At 39.6% G+C, this 23,278-nt stretch overlaps 1 protein-coding gene and 1 pseudogene across 4 annotated transcripts in view; one reads left to right on the top strand and one right to left on the bottom strand.

The window, feature by feature from the left end:
• MSRB3 (methionine sulfoxide reductase B3) overlaps positions 1-6,134 on the bottom strand; it is a 273,055-nt gene extending 266,921 nt beyond the window's left edge. For 2 of the 4 annotated variants that reach the window (XR_016510495.1, XR_016510494.1), the window contains exon 1: positions 5,708-5,979. Coding sequence is in view for 1 of the 4 variants with exons in the window: in XM_090273565.1 (XP_090129691.1) it covers positions 5,708-6,134 (427 nt within the window). In the remaining 3 variants the exon portion in view is untranslated. Of the gene's footprint in view, positions 1-5,707 lie in introns of all 4 variants that reach the window. The other 2 variants (XM_090273565.1, XM_090273566.1) reach the window with 2 other exon arrangements.
• Positions 6,135-12,187: 6,053 nt separating this feature from the next.
• LOC150012092 (small EDRK-rich factor 1 pseudogene) lies at positions 12,188-12,396 on the top strand (annotated as a pseudogene).
• Positions 12,397-23,278: the final 10,882 nt, after the last annotated feature.

The raw sequence follows: 23,278 nt of genomic DNA, 5'->3' as shown, positions 1-23,278 counted from the left end.
TCTCTATGTATCAAGTAGAGCTGCTATATCTCCCAGGCTTGGTAGAATGGCCTAAAATAGCAAGTGTTCTCTTGGGTCCAGTGGTGTGGACTCCGTGTTCACCAAAGCTGGGTGCTCCACGTGTGCCTCCCCCTCATATGGGCTGTGTATACCCTCCTGTTGTTGTCGAACCTTGATTGCTGTTGGCACATCAATAGGAGGGATTTTCTCCCAGGCTAATCAGCTTTAAAGACTGGCTTCAACCACCATGAAGGATCAGCTGTGTAAGGGCCTGCTCCACAGAGCAGGACTTATTTCAGCAGGGCTCTGGTGTCTGCTGAGTACTCCCCTTGAGTATATCACCTGTGAAGGTGGTTGAGTAGTGCTTCGATGTAGTCTTAGCTCTGCACCAGGTGCGATGACTCTGGTGCCTCCCAGGAGGTACAGCCCAAGGTCAGCTGCTAGCTGTGTTGTGCCTGAGGCCACCTGGCATGAGCTACAAAGAGATCTGTAGATGGCTGCTACTTGTTCTGGGCTTGGAGGTTCCCAGGAGAGGCCAAGATGTGAAACTAAGCAGGTAGTCACTAGTGCCAAGCCTGGGACCACTTAACAAGAGGTATGGGACACACAGATGCTCCCTGTTTGAGAGATTTTAGGAGAGTCTGAAGCATGAGCCTAGACAAGCCATTCATATGGTAAAACCACTGGAAACAGCTTAGATGGACATGCAAGTTGAGTGGGGCAGGGTCTCAGGAAATCACTAGGGCAGGGTAAACAGTGATAGCCAGTTGACGGAGACTCAGATATAATGCCCATGGCTCTGCGGTGGGAGGGTTCGGCAAAGGAACACTGGTCTCTGCCAGCTGTCTGGGAGAAAGCTGCACCCCAGCCCTCACCCTGATGCCAGACAATTCAGTTCCTTCCTGTATGTCCCTGGTACCTTTCAAGCTGCTGCCCCAGTGCTGCAGCTCAGAGGGGATGAGTCCAAATCCATGCAGAGCACTTTAAGAGAAAAACCTAGGACTCCGGAAGCCCTCCATCTCACTCAGCCACAATCCCCACTGGTTTTTACAGCCAGAATTTATGGGGACTTCTTTTCTTGGCACTGGGACTGTGGGCTGTAGGGCCTGGTGTGGGACAGGGACCCCTGGCTCCTCAAGGCGGGACCCCCACAGCCAGGGTAAACCTCTAATTTTTATCCATCATACATGGATGCAGGACCAACCCACTCCTGTCTTCACCCCTCCTACCAGTTTCAATGTGGCTTCTTCTTTAATTCCCTAGTTTTAGAACTTCCATTCTGCCAGACTTCAGATGATTCTGATAATGATTATTCTGTAGTTTAGTTGCAATTTGGATGTGGGAGGAGGTGAGTACCATGTTTACCTATGCTGCCATCTTGACCAGATGTAATTAATTTACTTTTAAGAGCTTTTTGAGCTTAGCACTTAAATTCAGTGAATTCCTGAAAATATGCAGATGATTATCTGCAGGATCAATTAGTTGTTATTAAACAGGATTTCCACAACTCTCTTGGATCCCAAGCTCCATTCCCCACAGGCTTGCCCTTCAGCACAGGTGTGGCAGTATGAAGGAACGGATCTAACATCCTAGGGTCCCACTGAGGATGTCACACTCCATTACACACACACTGCAATCAGGACAAAATATAGATCTTAAGGACCAATAAGTCCATGATAAAAACAGTAATAATATAAAATCAAACCATGTAAATGTCTGCACTACATTCTATAAAGAACTCTAGAATTAGAAGAGACTTTAGGAAAAATATAGATCAGCCATTTGACCCAAACCATGCCTATCAGGTTCTTTCTCTCAGTTTAGGATCAAGGCTAAATGATTAAGCCTCTCCGTAAATACTCAGGAGCCCCTGAGAAGCCACATTCAGCCCTGAATAAAAGGAAGCAGAAATAAAATAGTCAGCAAATAGAGAATAATGAAGCAAAGAAAGGGAAAGACTAGACTGGGAAAGCTGCGGGTATTCCAATCCCTGGTCCCTAATAAGGTCTGTCTGCATTTGGCTTCCATCAAATTCCTTTCTTTTTCCTAAAACTAGTTCAAGTTCATTTATATTACTTGAAGCAGAAACTTAAATTTTGAGGGAATAACCAAAATCCTCTACAAATAAAGAAAAAGGAAAGTACTTGTTAATTTGTTCCAGAACTCTTGATAAATAACAAAACTGACAAATACTGAATGATGAAGCATTTTCTCTTGTGGGGCAGCATTATGACTCATATAAGTTCTAGCAAGTGTGACAAGTCCCAATCAAACGCCAAGGGCTGAAACATTTTTTTCCTCATCAAAATGCAACGAGTACAGGGTTTGATGAGTTCTGAAGCTGATGAGTACAAAGGTATGACTATAGGAGAGGTAGACCACTCATGAATTAACCAGTTGACTTTGTAGTTCTTTAAAAACCATAAATATGACTTTGGTAAGCTATAGAGACAAATATGTGAACAGAGATCCAGGATTGTGTAGAACATTTTAAAAGGAAAACCCATTGTTCCCAGGAAGTAGAAAACATAGGAATATTCAAGAAACAACCTTGAGATATCTGTACAGCAATCAGAGATGCTAACTAACAACTGGCAGATAGATATTTTTCTATCTGACTACCCTCCTAATGAAAGCCAATTTATTTCTGAATAAACCAGATGGGTAGATCCAATTCAGTGAAAACCCATATAGGGCATTTTGTCCAGAATGCCCACAAATGACTAGCCACACTCCTCTCAACCACAAAAAGGCTTGGCTGCTTTTCAGAGGCATCTCTAACTCAGACAAAAATTCCAAAACTGAATACCAAACCATTTTAGGGCCTGGACTTAACTGTCCCCAAAGAGCAGTTAGGCATTTACCCTATGACCTCATTAGCACATTCTGGTGTCAGGTAAGGAAAAGAAACTTACAGAAGCCTAATATTATGGAACTCTGTCCAGGTGGGTGCATATGCCAGGTATTAAGACATTCCTGAGTCAGATCCAGGCTCCCTGATGCTGGATCCACACCCACCAAATCTGACTGTGAGTAGACTAGTTTAACATGTATAGCAAGTCAAAGTTGACAATCAGAAGTCTGAATCAATTTAGTGGGTGGCTCTGCAGGATTGAATAAACAAAAAACAATATCATAGGATCCTGGATTTAGAAGGAATTTGGTGACTATGTCCAACTTCATCATTTTACAGAGAGAAAGTTAAACATCAAAATGAAATGTATCAACCAAGTCCCTAACTATAATAAAAAACACAGGTGAGATAAAAATCAAAAGGACTGTGATCAAATTATGACAAAACCAAAAAGCACTTGGTTCTTTATTTCAACTTTATTTCCTAAAGTTGCTCTTTAATGGTGGAAAACTTATTTTTAATTCAAAAAAGTATAAGTGTATTAGGAAAAATCTGTAAAAAGTACTGTTGGGATTTTACATATATATATTTTGTTACTTGACTTTAACAAAACAATACATTTCTAACCTAACAGGTTAACATTTTAGTTAAGGTATTAGAACAAGCACCTTTAAAAGTCAAAAAAATGGCCTTGGCCAGGTGGTTCTGTTGGCTGGAGCTTCATCCCATACACCAAAACATTGTGGGTTTGATTCCCAGTTTGGGCTCATGCCTACATTGTGGGTTCGATCCCCAGTCCTGGCATGTATGGGAGGCAACCAATCAATGCTTCTCTCTCACATCAATGTTTCTCTCTCTCTAAAATCAATAAACATATCCTCTGGTGAGGATTAAAAAATATATTTTAAGCCAAAAAATGGGTGTTGACTTAAAATCTAAGTGATGCTGTATGCTTGTAACCTCATCAGACAGGCAGTTTAGGCACTGTGATAAAATTCTAAATGGCAGAGGAATACTTATTTTAAGATAAAATAAATTCCAGACTATCACATAAGGCCCTAATAAAAGTCTTCAGAAATTAGACTTACATGTCAGCTGGAACCAAAATTAAAATAATAAATGTTTAAATTATCTAAATATAAACTTGGTGTTCAAAACTGCTGACAAGGGGCCACAGTATAGTGGATTTTGGTCTTCAGGGGCTGCTTTACTACAGTATTAGGTAAGTTAACACATCACTGAGGGAAAAACACATAAATCTATTCCTTGTACAATCCACTGTTTATGGTCCAACACAGTATTTTTTAGAAGACCACTGATAAAATGTGAAGTTAGAACTTGTGTTTCCCAAGAAGTGTTATTAAAGTTACTTCTAAAATAAGAATTCATAAAAAGTATATCTTTTTGAAAAACAATATTAACCAGAATTAAATATGAAGTTGATATCATTACTTAAATTAATATTTATAAACTACACATTTAATAAAAGTTAAATATTTTTAAAACCTTCTATTAATCTGAATTGGCAATGTTAGGTTACATAAGTCCTGGAGACTTTTTTTTAAAAAAAACTTTTAAAATCTGTTTTGCCAACAATGTTGCAAATGGATGTATTATGAAAAGATAGCCAGAGAGTGCTGAATATAATCTAAGCTTAACAGAGTCAACTTTCAACTAATTTATGAGTCCTATTTGTTAGCCATATCTTATTTTCAACAATTTAGTCTATTGGTGGCAAAAACAAAAGCAAGGTTTCCTAAGAAATCTCAACTCTAAGGAATTATCATTTCTGTTCCTACATATCAGATAAAATTAAGAACCGAGAAAATTTCATGACTAGTTAGATAATGATCACACATATAAAAGTTCATGCCATTTCACATTTACTTTAAATTCTACATATTTGTTCTTTCAAATTATTAATTTGTATAATAATCGTGTATTTAAAAATTCCTCACTGATATTTTCCACATGATTTAAAGAAAACTATCCTTAAAAATCATTCTAAGAATTCAAAGTTGCCCCACTTGATAACTTCTAGTCCTAAACCAAATAATGGAATGGCACCTTTCGTTCATATAGTTTAGCTTGAAATAGTGCAGTGTAAAACTTAAAAACAGATTGTATGCTTCTTTCCGCTAAAAACAAAACAAAACAAAACTAGTACCTGGAAAACTCGGGGGGTTGTTCGGTTCTGGCCTATTAAATAGCAGCCGGCCCTGAGCCAGCGGCGCGGAAGCGGCGGCGCTCAGGCGGTGGGTGCGCCGCTGGGTGCGCCCCTCCTCGGCTCCCGTCCCACCACTGCCCCCCGCGCCGCCCGGCGCCCCACGGCCCTCCCGGACGCGCGGCGGGAGGGGAGGGCCTGGCTGGCACCCTTCAACGCGCCCGGGCCCGTTATCTGAGCGGCCACTCGGCGGAGCCGACCTGCGCGGAGCAGGAGAGTCCAGGGGCCCCGCCGCGAACCCCGCGCCCTCCCAAGCCGCGGGAGGCGTCCCCTCCCCTGCCTCCGGCGGGCTGCCCCGCCAGGCCCCTCTCTCGGGGGCCCGCGCCGGGTAAGAGCGTCTGCGGGCTCAGGTTCGCTCCGGGGACGGGATAAGGTGTCAGCCAGGCGGCCAGGCGCCTCCCGTCGGCGGGGGCGAAGCCAGCCCTGACCTCGTTCCAGCCGTCCCTCGCCGCCCGCGCGAGGCGCTCCCCTTCCTCGCCCCTGCTCGGCTCGGGAAAGGGGGTGTCCCCGCAGAAAGCGAAGGCGGGCGCCACCGGCGCTCGCAGGGGAGCCGGGTCGCGATCCCACTTCCACTTGGCGGGGTCCGGGTGCGAGGGGTAAGGGGTGCCAGAGAAGGAGCCCAAACTTACCCGACTGCGCGGCTCCTCGCGCCGCGGCCGCGGCCAGGCAGATGCAGAGGCAGAGCGAGAGGGGGCGCGGGAGGGTCCGCCGAGAGCTCATGGAAGGACCAGGGAGCCGCCGCCGCCTCTGTCCGAGCCTCCCTTCCTCCCGCCCCGGCTCCGGGCGACGGACGGGGCGGCGGGAGGCATGACGGGAAATTCCTGGGCACTGGCAGCCGAGTCCAAATATGAGCATAGGAGACGAGCGAGGGAGGACCGCGGAGCGCGCCCGGCGCGGTCGGGGCCCGCTGCCCGGCCTCGGCGGCCGCCAGTTCCCTCCTCCTTCTCCTCGGTAGCCGCCCCAAGGCCGCCGACCTCCAGGCGCGACCCGGAGAGGGAAGCCCTGTGCCAGGGCCCTGCCTTTCCAACGTGGGGGCCCAGGAGCGGAGCCGAGCATCCCACCCGCGGGTCCCATCTGAGACCCCTGAAGGGGTAGGAAAGAGAGGCACCACCATCAGGAGGCCGGGCAGCGAGCCAGGGACCCGTGGGAAGACGTTTAAGGGGTTTGAGGAGATCCTTCCGCTGCCCCTCATCACTTGTGAGCTTTGGCAGTGAGGGGATAAAAAGATGTAGCAAACATTATACTTCTAAGTGTGGGCGGGTGAGACTGGAGTCACACTTCATTTATGCGCACACTCAGGTGAACCACCCTGTACTCAACAAGCAGACATGATACATAAACCACACTCCTGCCTTCTAGGTGAGGGCACCCTTTACCCCAGGTGTGAGGTATGTGCGTGTGTGTGATTTTTTAGCCAAGATTACAAAGGTGCTCTTCCCAAACTCATATTTGAACACCACATATGGAGTCGAGGTAGGCTGAGTGACAGTAGTTTTTCACATTACCTAAATCCCACTGTTTTGACCTGTCGCCCTTTCTACCTCGTTCTGTATTTATTGTAGCTTGTCTTAAAGGCAATGCTGAAATTTATTCAAAAGGTACTACTTCTGATGATCAAAATGTCGGTCCCAGATGTGTAATTACAGGCCTAAGTCAGTAGTACCCTGACTTGCCTTTGGCACTCACTGATAACTTCTCCAGGAATCAAGTCCAAATGACCCTTAGCTTTTCAAGACAACATAATTATGTCTTAATTACCGTAATTTATTTATTTTTACACTAATGGGACAGGCCCTGGGGATATAGGATGTTATGTAATTACTTATAAACATTTTAAGATGCTTGCAGAAATGATTTATTGATGCAAAATACTTAAAGGGGTAAATGTCAAACATATTTAGAGTGTGGATTATTCTAACATGAAGTAAAGTATAGTAATTTGTATATCACACTGTTTGAAAATGCCATATATATTTGAAAATCAGAAACTGTATTTCAAAACAAATTCAATTTTGGCAAAGTATTAAGGCCCATATGCCAAAAAGCAGTCCATTTGCAAGTTGCTCCCTGTAAATCATCTGGTACTGAAAAGCGCCACATCCCTGACAAGGGGACAGAGTTCACACTTAATGTACTAGCTATAATGATGGGACTAAGGGCAGATGACCCAAGTAAACAAACAGTAAATAAACTAATAGAGTAAATAAGGGACTTAAAAGATATATAGCATTATTGTTCAATTTAGGTACCTAGAAGCTGGGTAGTTGGAAGGGAATTCTCAGGAAACCCTTGCGTATTACCTCTTTCCTCTTTTTTGTATATTTAACCATTTATTATATAAGCACCTGTTTTTACTTACTTTCCTCACAACACCTAGCATAGTTCTTTGCCCATAGTCTAAATATTTATTTAAAAACAAAAGTAAAATGAGCACGGTCATTTGTAGATTGACATATAGGAACTCCCTAACTGTAGAGAAAAGCTTGTTTCAAAGGACTGTAATAATTATAGCTATATTTAAAATATTTTAGTTGACTTTAAGTACAAAAGTGTAATATGATAAAGAATGCAATATCATTATAACCTAATTCATATTAATACAATTGGAGAGTTAATTCATTAGATCAATTTTGCTAACTTGACAGCAATACCAGCAGCTGGTCTAAAGGCTTGAATAAGTATGTTAAAGAAAGGAGGAAAAAAACCTTAAACTACCGGATACATAATAAGTGCCAGGTACTGTGCTAGATGTTTTTGAACATGATATTTTACTTCTTAGCTTGTTTTATTATCCCTGTTTTACAGGTAAGGAGACCAAGACATAGATAAGTACATTACACTACCAGGAAGGGGTGAAATAGTATTGGAATCCAGACCTCATTCCAAAGTCCATACTAATTTTTATTCTTTTACCATACTAATCAGTCCATTTTCTCTACAATTAAAAAAGAGTGGCATTCAAAAACTGTATTCATTGGGCTCTTGTGGTTTTACGTAACTGGTGTGCACTCAGGTTACCTCAAGCAATAGGGAAAAGAATACATGTGGAAATAAGAGCAGAGACTTAACCGGCTTGTCAAGTCATCTTTTGTGGGCCTGGAATGTTGGGACCTTTGCCTTTGATAGGTACCAGGAAAAGGAAAGGTTCTACCCTCTGACCACATTCCTGTGAGTTTTGTAACTTAACCACTGATATTTAAATCATATATTTCACAATATTTTCTCTGTTGTCTTTTTTATTATAATCTTAATAACAATCATGTAAGCATATTACCTTAAACATTGTTTTTTAAGACAAAGGACCTTTTAAGACAAAGAAGGTAACTTCTTTCCCTGTTTTCTATAAACCATCCTGCTTCCAATCTAGTGTTGTTCCGGTAAATGTTAACGAGATATGGAGGAGGGAGACCTGAATTGTAACGAAAACTGATCTATGCGGTGTCAATAGTCCCACCAACGTGTGTCTCTGAAGAGATGCATACAATCAACTCTCGGGCTGGTAGGACACGGCCCCAGCACGTCGCTGCCGCAGCTCCTCAGGAAATGTCTCAGAACACAGCAGTAATTTAGGTTGCACACCCACAGCTTTTTCCACTTCTGTTCCCACTACCAGCTGCTATATTTTGCGCTCCGTAGCCCCTGGGGGAATATTTGATTCTATCACCATTGTCCCTCGGAAAGTTCTTGCATGAGACTATCTCATAAGCCACTGAGCCTATAGATTGGCTGCCTCCAAGCCAGGTGTCCCCTCCTACATTGTCAACTATGGCAAGGATGAAAGACTCACATGCTACACAATGTTGTCACCTATGCTAAAAATAATAACAGGCTGTGGTTCTACCTGTTTAGGGGCAGCCTCTTTCAAATAGGATCTGTAAGCATGATAGGCATGCAAGCTGTAAAACTCTCTGACATACTATTCTCATCTCATTAATAACATCCCCTCAGCCGCTACACAAAGCTTGGAGACGGTCCCCACTCCACATCCCCCAAGTTATATCTTGGTTGGATGCCAACATCTGCAAACAGGAGCATGGACACAATAGATACTATTCAAAAGCCCAATCATGGTGAGATACCCCCAAGTTAGTACTTAAAATCAATGAATATTTATCAAGTGCCATTTCCTAAATCAATGATGATCAATTGGAGAGTAAGGGAATTACCTCTTAGGAGGATGTAAGAGGCTCTCCAGAAGAAAGTTTTTCAAACTGCACTCAATCCAAACTCCCAAAATTCTGTTTCCCTATCCTGGGGGGTAGAATGCTGTCACTCTTGCCCTGGCTTAAAACACCTTTACACGGAAGGAAGTGCGTCCCATGCCTCAATGTGCTGGGATGGGAATAGAGTTGAGGAGAGCTATTTTCTCATCATCTTGAGGGACACAAAGTCAATGCTGATTGGCTAAGGGAGACGCTTGACATTTTCTCTCTGATTCTGATCCATGACACCCTTTAAGTCCCAGTTACCAAGTGCACTCAGATGACAAGGACTCTATCATTACATCAAGTGGGACACCTAAACAAAGACAGACTGGATTAAAGTGAGAGTTATTGTTCTATTCGTGGTAAAATGGTTTACCTAAATCTCAAGTTACCTTTTTTTTTTTTTTTTTTTACACAGTTGAAGCCATGCCTCTTATTAATTAATTATGGAGAGATTTGAAGTATATATTCCCATGACTGATGTGCTGCCTGATTCTACCAGTTTTGGCTGTGGATATGCTACAAGTAATAAATATTTAATAAGCTTTTTAATGTTATATAGAAATAATCCCCTCCAGATTAGCAAAACTTTTTGGCTTTTGGCAAGATTGCATCACATAAAGTGGTATATACAAAATCAACTACATACACAGAGTAAGAAGAGGAGGGCAAGAATGAACTTTTTAAGTCATATCAGAAGATTCTGACAGGAGACTTGATTCCACTCTTTCACTCAGTTTGTTCCTCAGTGCTTTCATACACAGACTATTTCACCCCATGGTGTATGTGTGTGTGTCCAGTGTTTGAAGGTGGGTATTTTTCACACAACTTGTTTGTAACTGCAAACCAGCTCCTTCCTGTGTTATTTATCCAAAGTGATTACAATATAACCTGGTAGTAGAGGAAGTCCTGGCTGTGCTGGGCATGCTGGGAGATGGTATGTTGCTCTCCAAAATGGGGCCTCACTACTTTCACCTCTGCCTAATTTTCACTCTGCAACCTACCTTAAAAACCAGATCTCAAAGTAAAATACAGCTCCACTCAGTGGTCAGTGACATGGGATTTGGGGGCAGACAGATCTAGGTTCAAGCATAGCCTCAACCATTAAAGCTTGTGGGACAATTGGTAAGTTACTTAACTATTCTAAGTCTTGCTATTCTTTCTCCTCTGTAAAATGGAAAAAGGCACCTACCACTCAGGAGGCTTAGTACTATGCTAGCAAATGGTAAGTCCTTAATAAAGGTCAACACAGTACTAATATTAACTTTTATCATTGCTTACTAATTTTCAATCCCCACAAAGTCACTCTTTGCCTTTAAGCCTTATGTAATATGATTTCCTTTGTCTGAAATGACTCATGGTTTCTTTTTATGGCTCAGTGTCCTACATCTGTATTCATAATCACCTCTTATAGAAGTCTGTTCAGAATTAGTAATCCTTTCAACACCTATTTTCTTCCAAGTTACTTTTTATACATATAACCAAGATACTAATAGTAACTATGTTTTCAAATGTTTTTCTGTTTTAACTTCCTCAAAGTAGTGATATTAGGAGGATATACAATACATGAATGATTATTCAAACCATTTGTGAAAATCACTTTAAAATTGCTATCAAAATATATAATACAATTTAAAAAATATCTTCAACTCAGGAAAATCATCTTTACATTCATTCATATAACAAATATTTACTGAATGCTTACTATGTGCTGGGTAGATAATAAACCAGTAAAATATTTAGTATGTTAGAGTAATAATTGCTAATAAAAAATAAATAAGGCAGATATGGTCACTAAAAGCATGGCGGAAGTAACATTATAAGACACAGAAAGAAGGAAGCCATGCTGATATCTCAGAGAGGAGGAGCAGCGAGAGAAAAGGTCATACCCACAGCAGAAGCAGGCCCAAGCAAGTGCATTAGGACCATCCAGGAGGCCAAGATGGGAGAAAAGGGTGAAAGGGGTTGGTGGGAGGAGCAGATGTGGCCCAGAGACAATCATATAGGGTCTTATGGGCCAGTATAAGGACTTTGACTTTTATGTGAGATGGGAAACGATAACAGGGTTTTAAGCAGAGGAGTGACATGATCTGATTTAAATTTTAACGGAATAGCTTTGGCTGTTGTTAAGCAGTGCAGAGACAGAAGGGGAGACCATTTAGGAGGTTCTTGAAGTAATCAGGCAATCTGGAGTAGAAAGGAAGCAGTGAAGGTGGTGAAAGTGATCAAATTGGAAGGAGGGGCCCACAATATTTGTTGACAGATCAAATGTAGGGTGTGAAAGAAAGCAAAGTTAAGAAAGTCTATATGCTTTTTATTCTGTTTTTTTTTTTTTTGTTGTTGTTGTTTGTTTGTTTTAGCCTGCACAGTACAGAATTGCCATTTCCTGAGATAGGGATGACAGCAGCAGGTGGTGCAGTAGAAACAGTAGCAGCTCAGTTTTGGACATGTTAAGTTTGAAATGGCTTTTAGACACAAGACATTGTTCATCTGGACAATATGACAGTTGCATATATAGAAGAATGCCTGGGCTGCAGAGAGCAGAGAAAGATTTAAATCATGACAAGTCCATGGATTGACTTAAGAAAAAAAGAGCCAGCAAAGATCATTAAGGAGGCAAGGGTAAGAGGTAGAATGGAAATCAGGCAAATATGGAACCTGGCAGCAAATAAAGCTTTTTTGTTTTACTTTGAGAATACATTTGATTGATGGAAAAAGACAGTTATTTAGAACCAAAACGAAATAGTTGAATAACCAAACTAAGTTATACCCTTTTTATGCTTTTAACAAAGTAAACAAAACATTAAAAATGAGTTTATTTTTGGTGAGGATGACCGCCGAGTGAGTGAGGAAGCTGTTGTTTTTCTGAGTCTCTCTCTTCCAAGGCTCACTCTGCTGGTCCTCATGGCCTGTGGAAATCAGCGAGAACTTGCCCACCAGAAAAACATGAAGAAATCCCAGGAAATTAGGAAGGGAAAAAGAAAAGAGGATTGCTTGACTACCTCTCAGAGAAAACAAAGGGACTCCGAGATCATGCAACAAAAGCAGAAAGCAGCTAATGAGAAGAAGTTAATGCAGACAAGAGAAAAATGATGCTGACAATTTGGAAAACCTGGGCGCTATTGCCAACTAGGTGTATGATAAGCTCTGTAATCAAGATTTTGCAGAGTGAACAGTCATTACATATTTATAACATAGCCTTATAAAAACTATTTTAAACTTTACCTTTCACCCTTTGTGTGATGTTTCAGAACCATTCTTCAAAGAATATAACACTAACCATAGCTGGGGGGAGGGGGACATAAGGGGACTAAATGGTAATGGGGAAAAAAATTCAATAAAAATTATATAAAAAAAAATGAGTTTATTTTATGACTTATAAATTGACTTTAAATTTACCTTAAAAGATAGTCTCTCTATATAAGGAATAGCAGGGCTGGAATTCAGTTACGTATATTCTACCACTGAGACCACTCTGACAGGCCATCCCCATAGGTCAAATGGCCAAACACACCCAATATCGGTGTTACGTAAAGGGTAACTGAGTGACAAAGTCCACCAGACAGATGGGATGAGGGCATCTTTTTAGAGATGGAGAGGAACTTATGTGAGGCTCAAATAGATACAAAGTGGTTTAAAAACTATTGTTTAAAGTGGACAAATGCTGGTTTTATATTTTTTAAAACTGGCTATCATAAAAGTGAAAAGAGAAATTTGTAACTGGCAGATTTCTATTCAAACTCCAGCCATGCCATGTGACAGTTGTGTATGACTTTACAATTCATATCTTGACTTTACAATTCACATGTCTGGGATTTAGTTACCTTATCTTTGAAATGAAAGTAATAATACTTGCCTTGTCTATTCTGCAAAATATTGGTGGAGCTGAATGATAAAATAAATGGACTTTTGAGCTGCTGATGTCTAAAGCAAAACTCATGACTGAGGTGAATTTTTCTAAATTTACCCACTTCTGTTTCTTTATATAAGCCATAGTTTTTACTATATCTTGACAACACCTCCTTGAGAGTCTGATAAAGAACCTCCAAGGAAAATACATATATACACATACATAAAAAAATTTGATATACAATTGCACACTGATTGAAAATCACTTTGGAAAGCAATAGGATCCACCATAAGTTCTTGTGTGGAAGAAAAGCTTTATGAAAATAGCATTTTAGAAAGTATTTAGTGTGTAGTAGGCTATGAGGTAAATTAGAAAAGGAGACTAATGCTGAGGAGGTGACCCAGGCTCGAGGTAATGAGGTTCCTAGCCTCAGATAATAGCCATGAGATTAGAGATAAACAAGAATGTATGGTAGGAATTTAGTGGTGAGATAGAATTCAGGATTCCCAGATAGATTTGAATTCCAGAAAAACACCAAATAATTCTTTAGTATACCCTAAATATTGTAAGGGGCATGCTTACACTAAAACATTATTCATGGTTTGTCTAAAACTCCAGTTTAACTGGGCATCCTGTATTTTTATTTGCTAAATCTGGCGCGCTAGAGAAACTGTTGAACTTATTCAGTGCTCATTCCCATATTTCTCTGAGGCAGATTCTGAAACAACAATAAAAAATGTGTGCAGTGTAACCACAGTGAAACAGTGAGGAGGTCAGGAAGAGCCAGTCCAGCTCTTCTGTGGATTCCAAGAAGATCAACAGTTCTTCACAGACCTATTTATTTTCCAACCAGGGAACAAGCCTCACTAATGTTGTGGCTCTATTCTGTTCTCCATTATCAGGTACAACCTATGTGAATGTGTGTGCATGCATGTGTGCGCTTAATGTATGGGTTAATCAGCAAAGGAACCACTGGTTCACAGTTGCCCTGGAGAGAATAAAAAACATAAACTGGAGAACCCCAGTCAGTTAATCCATCACCCCCCACCTACACACACATGTGCATGTGTGAAACAGAGCAGAGCCTTGTGGCCTTACTTGATTGGACAGTGTATGGCATGAGTGTGAAGGAGGAAAGCCTCAGACAATGAGATCCCTTTCAGTGGAGGGGTAGGGGCAGTTGAAAGATTCAAGGAAAAAATTCATTTGAGGTAGTAACATAAACCCGAAGGCAGAGCAGGCAGGAGCTTCAAGAAGATGACTTTCTCCATTTAAAAGCTTAAGACCCTTTAAGGTAGCGGTTCTCAACCTGTGGGTCGCGACCCCTTTGGGGTTGAACGACCCTTTCACAGGGGTCGCCTAAGACCATTGGAAAACACACATATAATTACATATTGTTTTTGTGATTAATCGCTATGCTTTAATTATGTTCAATTTGTAACAATGAAAATACATCCTGCATATCAGATATTTACATTACGAATCATAACAGTAGCAAAATTACAGTTATGAAGTAGCAACGAAAATAATTTTATGGTTGGGGGGTTACCACAACATGAGGAACTGTATTAAAGGGTCACGGCATTAGGAAGGTTGAGAACCACTGCTTTAAGGTCTTATCACCTGTTGTACGATACAAGTGAAAATCAAAAAAAGAGCTGCAAAACTTGAATCCTTCTCTTTCCTACTTTTTAATTCTCTTCTGCAAATGCTTTCACCAGGCTCTGATGTCTTATTTTGTGGAGGCTGAAAGGTCAAGATAGCAAGGAGAAAGGGGGTCTGGTTTCAACCCACTCCTCTTGTAGATGTAGGGGCAGACCAGAATTCACAATTGATCAACAGTACCCAAGAACAGCACAATGAAGCAGGTGCTACAAAAGGCCCTCCAGCCCACCCACACTGCTGGGGAGCATTTTGGAGAAGACGAATGAACGAAAAAGTAAGGCCAACCTTCAGCACTGGCCTGTGGCTTAGTGATGGCTTCCCCTGGGCAAAAGTGAGTACAGTGTTGCAGACTTTTGAGTAATAGAGATATGCAGCAAGACTTGGCAGGACTTGGTTACTGACTGAATTCTTAACAGTAATAGAGAACTTTAAAAAGAAAACTAGGTTCTCCTTTTGTAACTCCCCATAGTGAAATGAGTGCTCAAAGCTTAATAAATGCTGTTGATTGACATTTAAAACTGGGGTGGGGGAGGGGGTGAGGTTGAGAGGGTGGGGCTGAAGGGGAAGAAGAGAGATAGTTAAGAAAGACTATATGTTTCAGCTCCCATAGAAAAAGCAAATCAATCAAAGCTATGTGGCATTAAATAAAATAAAAATCAAATAGTTCCTTTTAAAAACCATTATATTCTGCTCCCAGTGATGGAGACAGTAACAACCAGAACTATAAGTAAAAATGGCTTGTATTGATGAAAATATGCAACTATATCACAACCAAAGCTCTGAAAACTCAAAAACATTTAGTGGAAAGAAATCCTAAAGAGATATTTACTATAGCGTTTTAAGTAAAAGCAAAGCATTAAAACAATAAAACATTTTCCAAATGAATCAAATGATGCTCAGCTAACTCCATGTTACTTCACATCAGTAAGGGAAAATACACTGGAAAATCTGTACATTAAGTAAGCAAGGATGTGATAAACATGAATGAAATAGCTTTGTACTATTTCCAACTTTGCCTCTAAAATTCCTTTGGTCTGACAGCAGAACATATTATTTCCTGTTCTTGTACTTTGTAGGAAGTAGCACACCCATTTCAATCTTTGTCACTTTTTTTCTTTATCAACATTCATGGGCAGAATTATTATGGTGCTGCCCTGATAATTCTCCCTAAGTCGATATCTCAGCTCCAGCAGCCATCTGGCAATGGGTCCCAAAATTCAGTGTCAGAACTACCTGGAGAGCTTGTTACAGTGATTCAGCAGGTCTGGTGAAGGATTCAGAAATCTGCATTTCTAAAAAGTGCCTCAGATGATTAACTCTAAGACAGGAAGTCCATAGACCATTCTCCGAGTAATTTTTATGTCTACTTTCCAGTTGAGCAAGGTAAATTTTGACCTTTCTTTCCTATAACGCCTATAACAGAGGTGAAAAGGATTATAGGAAAAATATGAGTATATATAAGTTTTCATGATCTTTACAAAATAAAAAGCTTACTCATAATCCAAATAGCCAGTCAACTCAAATAACTAAAATTTTCAGTTTTACCATGTAGTAAGTGAGGTTCATTATAAAATGAAGCACTCCAAGATTCAGAGTTGCTTCCTGAGTCATCAATGATTAAATTAAGTTCCACAGTTTTAGCACTGTGAATATTTTATTACATTCTTTGAGAACTAGTTATTTTTAAATCAGATTACAACTTCTAGGTAACTGGAATATTAAATTTATTAAGACATATCTTTAAAAATTGCTCCAGTTAAATAGAAATTTTCTATACTGATCTAATAGTAGAATATGATACACTTTGATAGTACACACATTTTTTCTGAAAACAATGAAAATAGCATACTTCTCTAAGCATTCCAGTTAAATGGGGCAATATTTATTCCAATAATCTCCATATATGATAAGGTTCTATTTTATAATGAGGCAGTGTTTTGATATATTCAGCTGTCCTTGGGGGAAAACCAAGAAAAGCAATTTTGGTTTTTCCATATTACTAAAGCATTGTGGAAAATGAAAATGGTAACTTTATATAATTAAGCTGCTTTATTTAATGATACATTGTAATTTTTAATGTGGTTTTATTTAAATGTGATACATTGAAATGTGATTGACTGAAATGTGAAACAATGTATAATTCATAATGGTCAATAACAGAATGAGGGGCCAATCAGTGGGCTCATTGGCTAGCTCTTTGAATGTGAGAACAGTATTCGACAACTCACGACTCTTCATAAAAGGTCTCTTGCTCACTGTCTGCTTCTCAACTCAACTCTATCGCGCCTGCTATCTTCCAGGGATGTACACCACATAACAGAGCTTCATTGTTGCCTGGAATGTATCACATAAAATTAATTTCTAAGTCTCCTACAGTTAAACGATTAAACCAGCTTATATGTTTAGGGAAATATTAAGGGACATTTTAATCACACAGGACTGACCACAGACTATCATTTTCAAGATTCATTGTCTTCCACTGGTGAAGCATCACTGGTTCATTCCAACCAGACTGACCCCACTCTCACGGACAGTCACCGCTGGGATCGGACTCTCAGTCATTCACACTGAGAAGCAGAAATTTCCACCTTTTTAAGTGGAAGCACTGAGAAGAAAAAGGAAGAATTTTTGGACACATTGTTAAGAAAACAAACAATAAAATACTTTAAGAGAGATGAAAAACTAATAAGGTACAGTGTTTCAAAGTGAAATAAAAAGGAAGAATACATTAATTTCGAAAGAACAAAGAATTAATAGTGAAGAACAAAACCAGTTTTAGAAACAAAGGAAGATGTCAAAATTTCTGGGCATTCAGAACTGTACCCAATAGGGATACGCCAGAGAATTCACCATTAATATGATGTTTACTTTATATCTTTGGTAAATATCTCTTATCAAATTAAGAAAGTTCCCTTCTATTCTTAATATACTAAGAATCACTTTTTTTATAAAAAGGATTTATAGATGTTGACTATTATCAGATGGTTTTACTGCATCTATTTGAGATGATCTATTTATTTGTTAATGTGACAAATTATATTGATTTTCTATGTCAAACCAATCCTGAATTCCTGGCATAAATCCAACTTGTTCATGGTGTATAATTCCTACTTTTATGGTACAAGATTTGGTTTGCTGACGATTTTGGTTTGAGATTTTTGCATCTTTGTTCAGTGAGATTGGCCTACGTAAGTTCCCTTTCTGTTTGCTTTCTGCGTCAAGGTTTTACTAAACAAGAGTGCACCCCTTTTTCTATTTGGTGGAATAGGAAATTTGTCATAAAAAAGGATGCATTGAAGAGATGATAGCTTCTCGAAGGTCTCACTAATGTGTGAGCATTGCTAAGGGTGACTACAATGATGAACAACAAAGAGGTGTAAACAAATCACATTATCAAGTAGTTTGGTCTCAGACCCTGATTTAGAAATGATAACAGAAATATTATGTGGCACATATTTCACATTATTTAGTTCTGTAAACTGTACAATTATCACTGTTTTAAAAATGAGGAAACTGAGTCTTAGACTACTTAAACCAACTGGACTAAGGTCACACCAGTATGTGTCAGAGACTGTGATCTTAACCACTTCCTTCTTCCCCTCCTCCCTCATGCAGGCACTCACTGTTTTAGAAGACCTTTCATACACCTACTAACAGTAAGCCACAGGTCTGCAACCAGAACAATCACAGCTCTTTCCCAAAGTGCTGAAATTATAAAAAATCCAAAATGTCTGAGCTTCATTACCAAGGATTGGAGTGATTCAAAATAAACTAGCAGAGCACAATAGTCAAATTAAGAAAATGGAATCAAGACAATTATGAGAAACCCTAATTAAGTTCGACATTTAAATATATGTAATAAATGTTCATGGAGAAATTTTGTAAAATACATATGTAATCCAACAGATAGGGCTACACTGCTAAATTTTGATGTATTCCCTCCAATACTGTATGTGTGTGTGTGTGTATATATATATATATATATATATATATATATATATATATAATATGCCTGTTTCACTAAGCACACATTTTGTCATTTTTAACAACTGATATGAAAATTATTAATTTTAGAATCAATGGTGTCTTAAAAAAATTGTTTACAAAAGGAAATAATTGCTGTCTATCTGCATTAAATCCATTTCTGCCAGGGAACTGCTGTTTGCTTCTAGCTGGGGTAACTATCAACTGTGAGCACTTGAAATTCTCTTTGCTTGAAGCTCTTCGGACCACGCTGGGGTAGAAACTGAAACAATGATCTGAATGAGGACCAGCTGATTTTGTTGTTGTCCCCTTCCAGAGACAGTCTCATTTACCCTGACTCCAGGGTTGTTCTTGCTTTATACCAGGGTTTTTCATCAGAATCCACATCTTGGGTATTTTTTTTAAATTTTTTTATTTTTATTACATTTTATAGATTATATTGTCACAATAGTTCCATTTCTCCCCTTTGCTCCGCCCCCACCCAGCACCCCCCTCCCCCAGCAATCGCTCCCTTCCCCAGTCCATGTCCATGGTTCCTGCATGCAATCTCTCCAGTTTCCCCCTTTCCTATGTTACCATTATTTTAGGATTACTTAATTGGTTTATTTTTATAACAATAAAAAGAGTAACATTCCCCACCCCCTCAGACATTAGACCCTTTGTAATCTTATAGAGAACAGTGGACAACGGTCTCCTGCTCTTCTAGCTGCTTCAAGCTATCCTTGGGTCCAGAAATCCTTGATAAGAGTGGGGGTGTGGAGGGGAGGGTGGTCTTCCCACACGGGGAAGGATCTTGCAGACTCCAGGTCAGTTGGCTGTCCCCAGACAACGGCATGCTTGATTTAACAGGCTGGCATCCTTGTTGTATCCTGGGGGCAACAGATTTGGCAACAGGGTTAGAAGGCATCATTCAATCCATAACCACTAGATGACAAAAGGCAGGTATTAAATTTTCAATGTCTCCAATTAGGGAAAAAAAGAGGGGCTTCTTTGGAGGAAGGTGTGCCAGGCACATTATATCCGTCCAGAACCCTTTTGTCCACTATATTTAGCTTGGGCTGAGGGAAATATTTTAGGTTTCCCCCCTCTTAGACCTCTGGGTCTTTTCTGTCCAAGCCATTGGAATAGAAAAGAGGAAACTGTTTTAAGGTGAAGCCCACAGACCATCCCATTCTTCACAAACCCAGCCACTTGGTACAGTCAAACCGTTCAGTCTCAGGAGGCAGCGATGCAGACAGGATTAAGTGAGGCCTATACGTACAGACAATCACTCAGGTAGTGAGATCCTAGGCTTATACCCTTTGAAAATAGAAAACACATGTTAATTTATGTAGTATAACCCACAAACCATTCTCTAGTTCTGTAAGCCTGTCTTAATGAGAAGACATCCAGTTGCAAGGCATTTGACATTCTTCTTACCTGTAAATTAAGCATCTTTGATGATGTCACAGATCTAGTTTAATTTACAAATGCAAGGTAACTTTAAATGAACAGACTTTAACAACAGTTAGCTGTATTACTTTATAGTCTACCAATGGGCATTGTGATTTTCCTTGGGTCACAGCTTTTCTCCCTAAGCTTACCCCCTCTGTCATTGAAGGGACTGTATTAGGTCCATTTTTAACGTATCCTGTTTCTTTGCATGAACTCAACAAGAGCAGCAAAGGATCACTTCTGATCTTTAAGTCTGCTTTGCTGGAACTTAAACACAGAATATTTAGGGTGACCTTCAGTCTTCCCTTCAGGGCGCCGAAGTTGAGCCACGTACCTGCCATTCAGCCTTGTCTGTAGACACCTGTCTTTTCCAAGTCCTCCAGGTTTTCCGCTGTGATTTAAGGTCCCTTTTAGCCATCTCTCAGGAAAGCAACCTTCATTCCTTCTCTGGAAAGATTGCCATGGACCGCACATCCAACCTAGGTACCAGGCCTTTTTCCTTGTGGGCTTTTATTACCTTCTAAGCTCACCCTTGGTTCCTTAGGGCTTTTGGTAGCAACCAGAGCCCAAGCATGTCTTTTTTAGGCATGACATTCCAGTCAAAGTCTTGGTCAACAAGATCTCTATTAACTGGTCTTATTATTTTCATGCAAAGAACCTTATGTCATTACTTACTTCTTCGGGATGCCAATTTCTGGAGAAATCAGGTAGGGAGAAAAATATACAGCGTGAAGGAAAATCTTTGTCCTCCTAATATTCACTGGAATTGCGTTTCCATTCTTTTTATTTTCTTTTCTTTTTCTCTCTTTCCCCCACTAGAGAGGGAAAGAGAAAAAAGAAAAAATTGTTTATCTATTAAATTTGTCCCACATTATTTTTTCCTATTGCTTCCCCACTCCCTGGCCACCCTTTCTCCCAGTCAGTCCCTACCCAGTTGTCCATGTCCATGGGTCATTTATACATGTTCTTTGATTAGACCCTTCCCCTTCTTTTCCCCTTGTCTCCCTCCCCCTTCCCCCTTGTCATTGTTAGTCTACACCTTGTTCACATACCTCTGTTTCAATTTTGCTCATTTGTTCGTGTTGTTCATTAGTGTCCTGTAATAGGTGACAGCATAAGGTATTTTTCTTTCATTGCCTGGCTTATTTCACTAAGCATAATTCTCTCCAGTTCCATCCATGTTGTTACAAATGGTACGAGTTCCTTCTTTCTTTCTGCTACGTAGTACTCCATTGTGTAAATGTACCACAGTTTTTTGATCCACTCATCTACAGATGGGCACTTAGGTTGTTTCCAGCACTTGGCTATTGTGAATTGTGCTGCTATGGAACATGGGGGTGCATAAGTTCTTTTGAATTAGGGTTTTAGAATTTTTCGGGTATAATCCTAGCAGTGGAATCGCTAATTCAAAAGGCAGTTCCATTTTTAGTTTTTTGAGGTAATTCCATACTGTTTTCCACAGTGGCTGCACCAGTCTGCATTCCCACCAACAGTGCAGTAGGGTTCCCGTTTCTCCACATCCTCGCCAGCACTTGTTGTTTGTTGATTTGTTGATGATGGCCATTCTGACTGGTGTGAGGTGGTATCTCATTGTGGTTTTTATTTGCATCTCTCTGATGGCTTGTGATGTTGAGCATTTTTTCATGTGTCTATGGACCTTCTGTATGTCTTCTTCAGAGAAGTGTTTGTTCAGTTCCTTTGCCCATTTTTTAATTGGGTTGTCTGTTTTCTTGATGTTGAGTCATATAAGCTCTTTATATATTTTGGAGATCAGTTCCCTAAGATATCATTGGCAAATATGTTTTCCCATATGGTTGGTTTCCTTTTCATCTTGTTGATGTTTTCTTTTGCTGAGCAGAAACTCTTTAGTTTAATTTAGTCCCAATTGTTTATTTTTTCCTTTATTTCTCTTGCTTTAGGAGATGTATCCGTGAAAATATTGTTACGTGAGATATCTGAAACTTTCCTGCCTATGTTTTCCTCTAGGACTTTTATGGTGTCACGGCTTACATTTAAGTCTTTGATCCACCTTGAGTTTATTCTCGTGTGTGGTGTAAGTTGGTGGTCTAGTTTCATTTTTTTGCACATCCCTGTCCAGTTCTCCCAGCACCATTTGTTAAAGAGGCTCTTCTCACTCCATTTTATGTTTCTTCCTCCTTTATCAAATATTAGTTGACTGTAGATTCCTGGATTTATTTCTGGGCTCTCTATTCTGTTCCACTTATCTATATGTTCTTATGCCAGTACCAGACTGTTTCGATCATTGGGTATTATTTTTGTTGTTTCCTTTCTTAGTGCCAGAGAAAATGGTACCTCTTCCAACCAGTAGTATCTTAGATGAAATGTAGTTTATCTTAAATAATGTACATTCAATTTAAGCAACACATAAACAATATTTTCTACACCTTAAATATTCTTCAAAGCCATTATTTTAACAATTTCCCATTTCACCATAATCCATCATGCATTTTTTCTCATTTGTAATTTCAATTCTAATTTTTATCATAGTATAAAGCTATAATGAATATCATTTTCAAATATCTTCATGTCATCTGATAATTTCTTCAGAATAAACTCCTAAAAATTAAAACATAAGGACAGAATATGAAGATTAAAACATTTTTTATATATTGCCAAATTGACATTAGAAATGCTCATCTCTTTACATGACTACAAAACATTTATGTAAGAGGCCTTTTGTCCCTAAACTTAAGTAAAATGTATCAAATTTCACGTGAAAAACACTTTCTCAATTGTTGATTAATTCGCATTTGTTGCACAATGTTTCATATATTTGTTAGGCATTTGTAGCACTTTATGGATCACCTTCTGGTATCATTTGACTTTTTCTATTAGAATGTTAGTCTTTTTATTAAAATAATTTTCATTTGTAGATTATTGCAAATCATATATGCTAACATCTTTCCATTCACTTGTCTTTTAATTTGTTCTTAGAATTTTGGATGTACTGATGGTTTTTATCTTAGTAAACCAAACATGTTCCATCTCGAAAGGAACAAAACCGCATACGAGACAGAAGGAAAGGAAATAAAATCCAGAGT

The sequence above is a fragment of the Furipterus horrens genome, unplaced genomic scaffold (assembly GCF_987537825.1).
Source record: "Furipterus horrens unplaced genomic scaffold, mFurHor1.1.pri manual_scaffold_4, whole genome shotgun sequence".
NCBI classification, from domain to species: domain Eukaryota; kingdom Metazoa; phylum Chordata; class Mammalia; order Chiroptera; family Furipteridae; genus Furipterus; species Furipterus horrens.
Note: the sequence above shows the minus strand (reverse complement) of the source record. Positions and strands in the feature narration are given on the sequence as shown.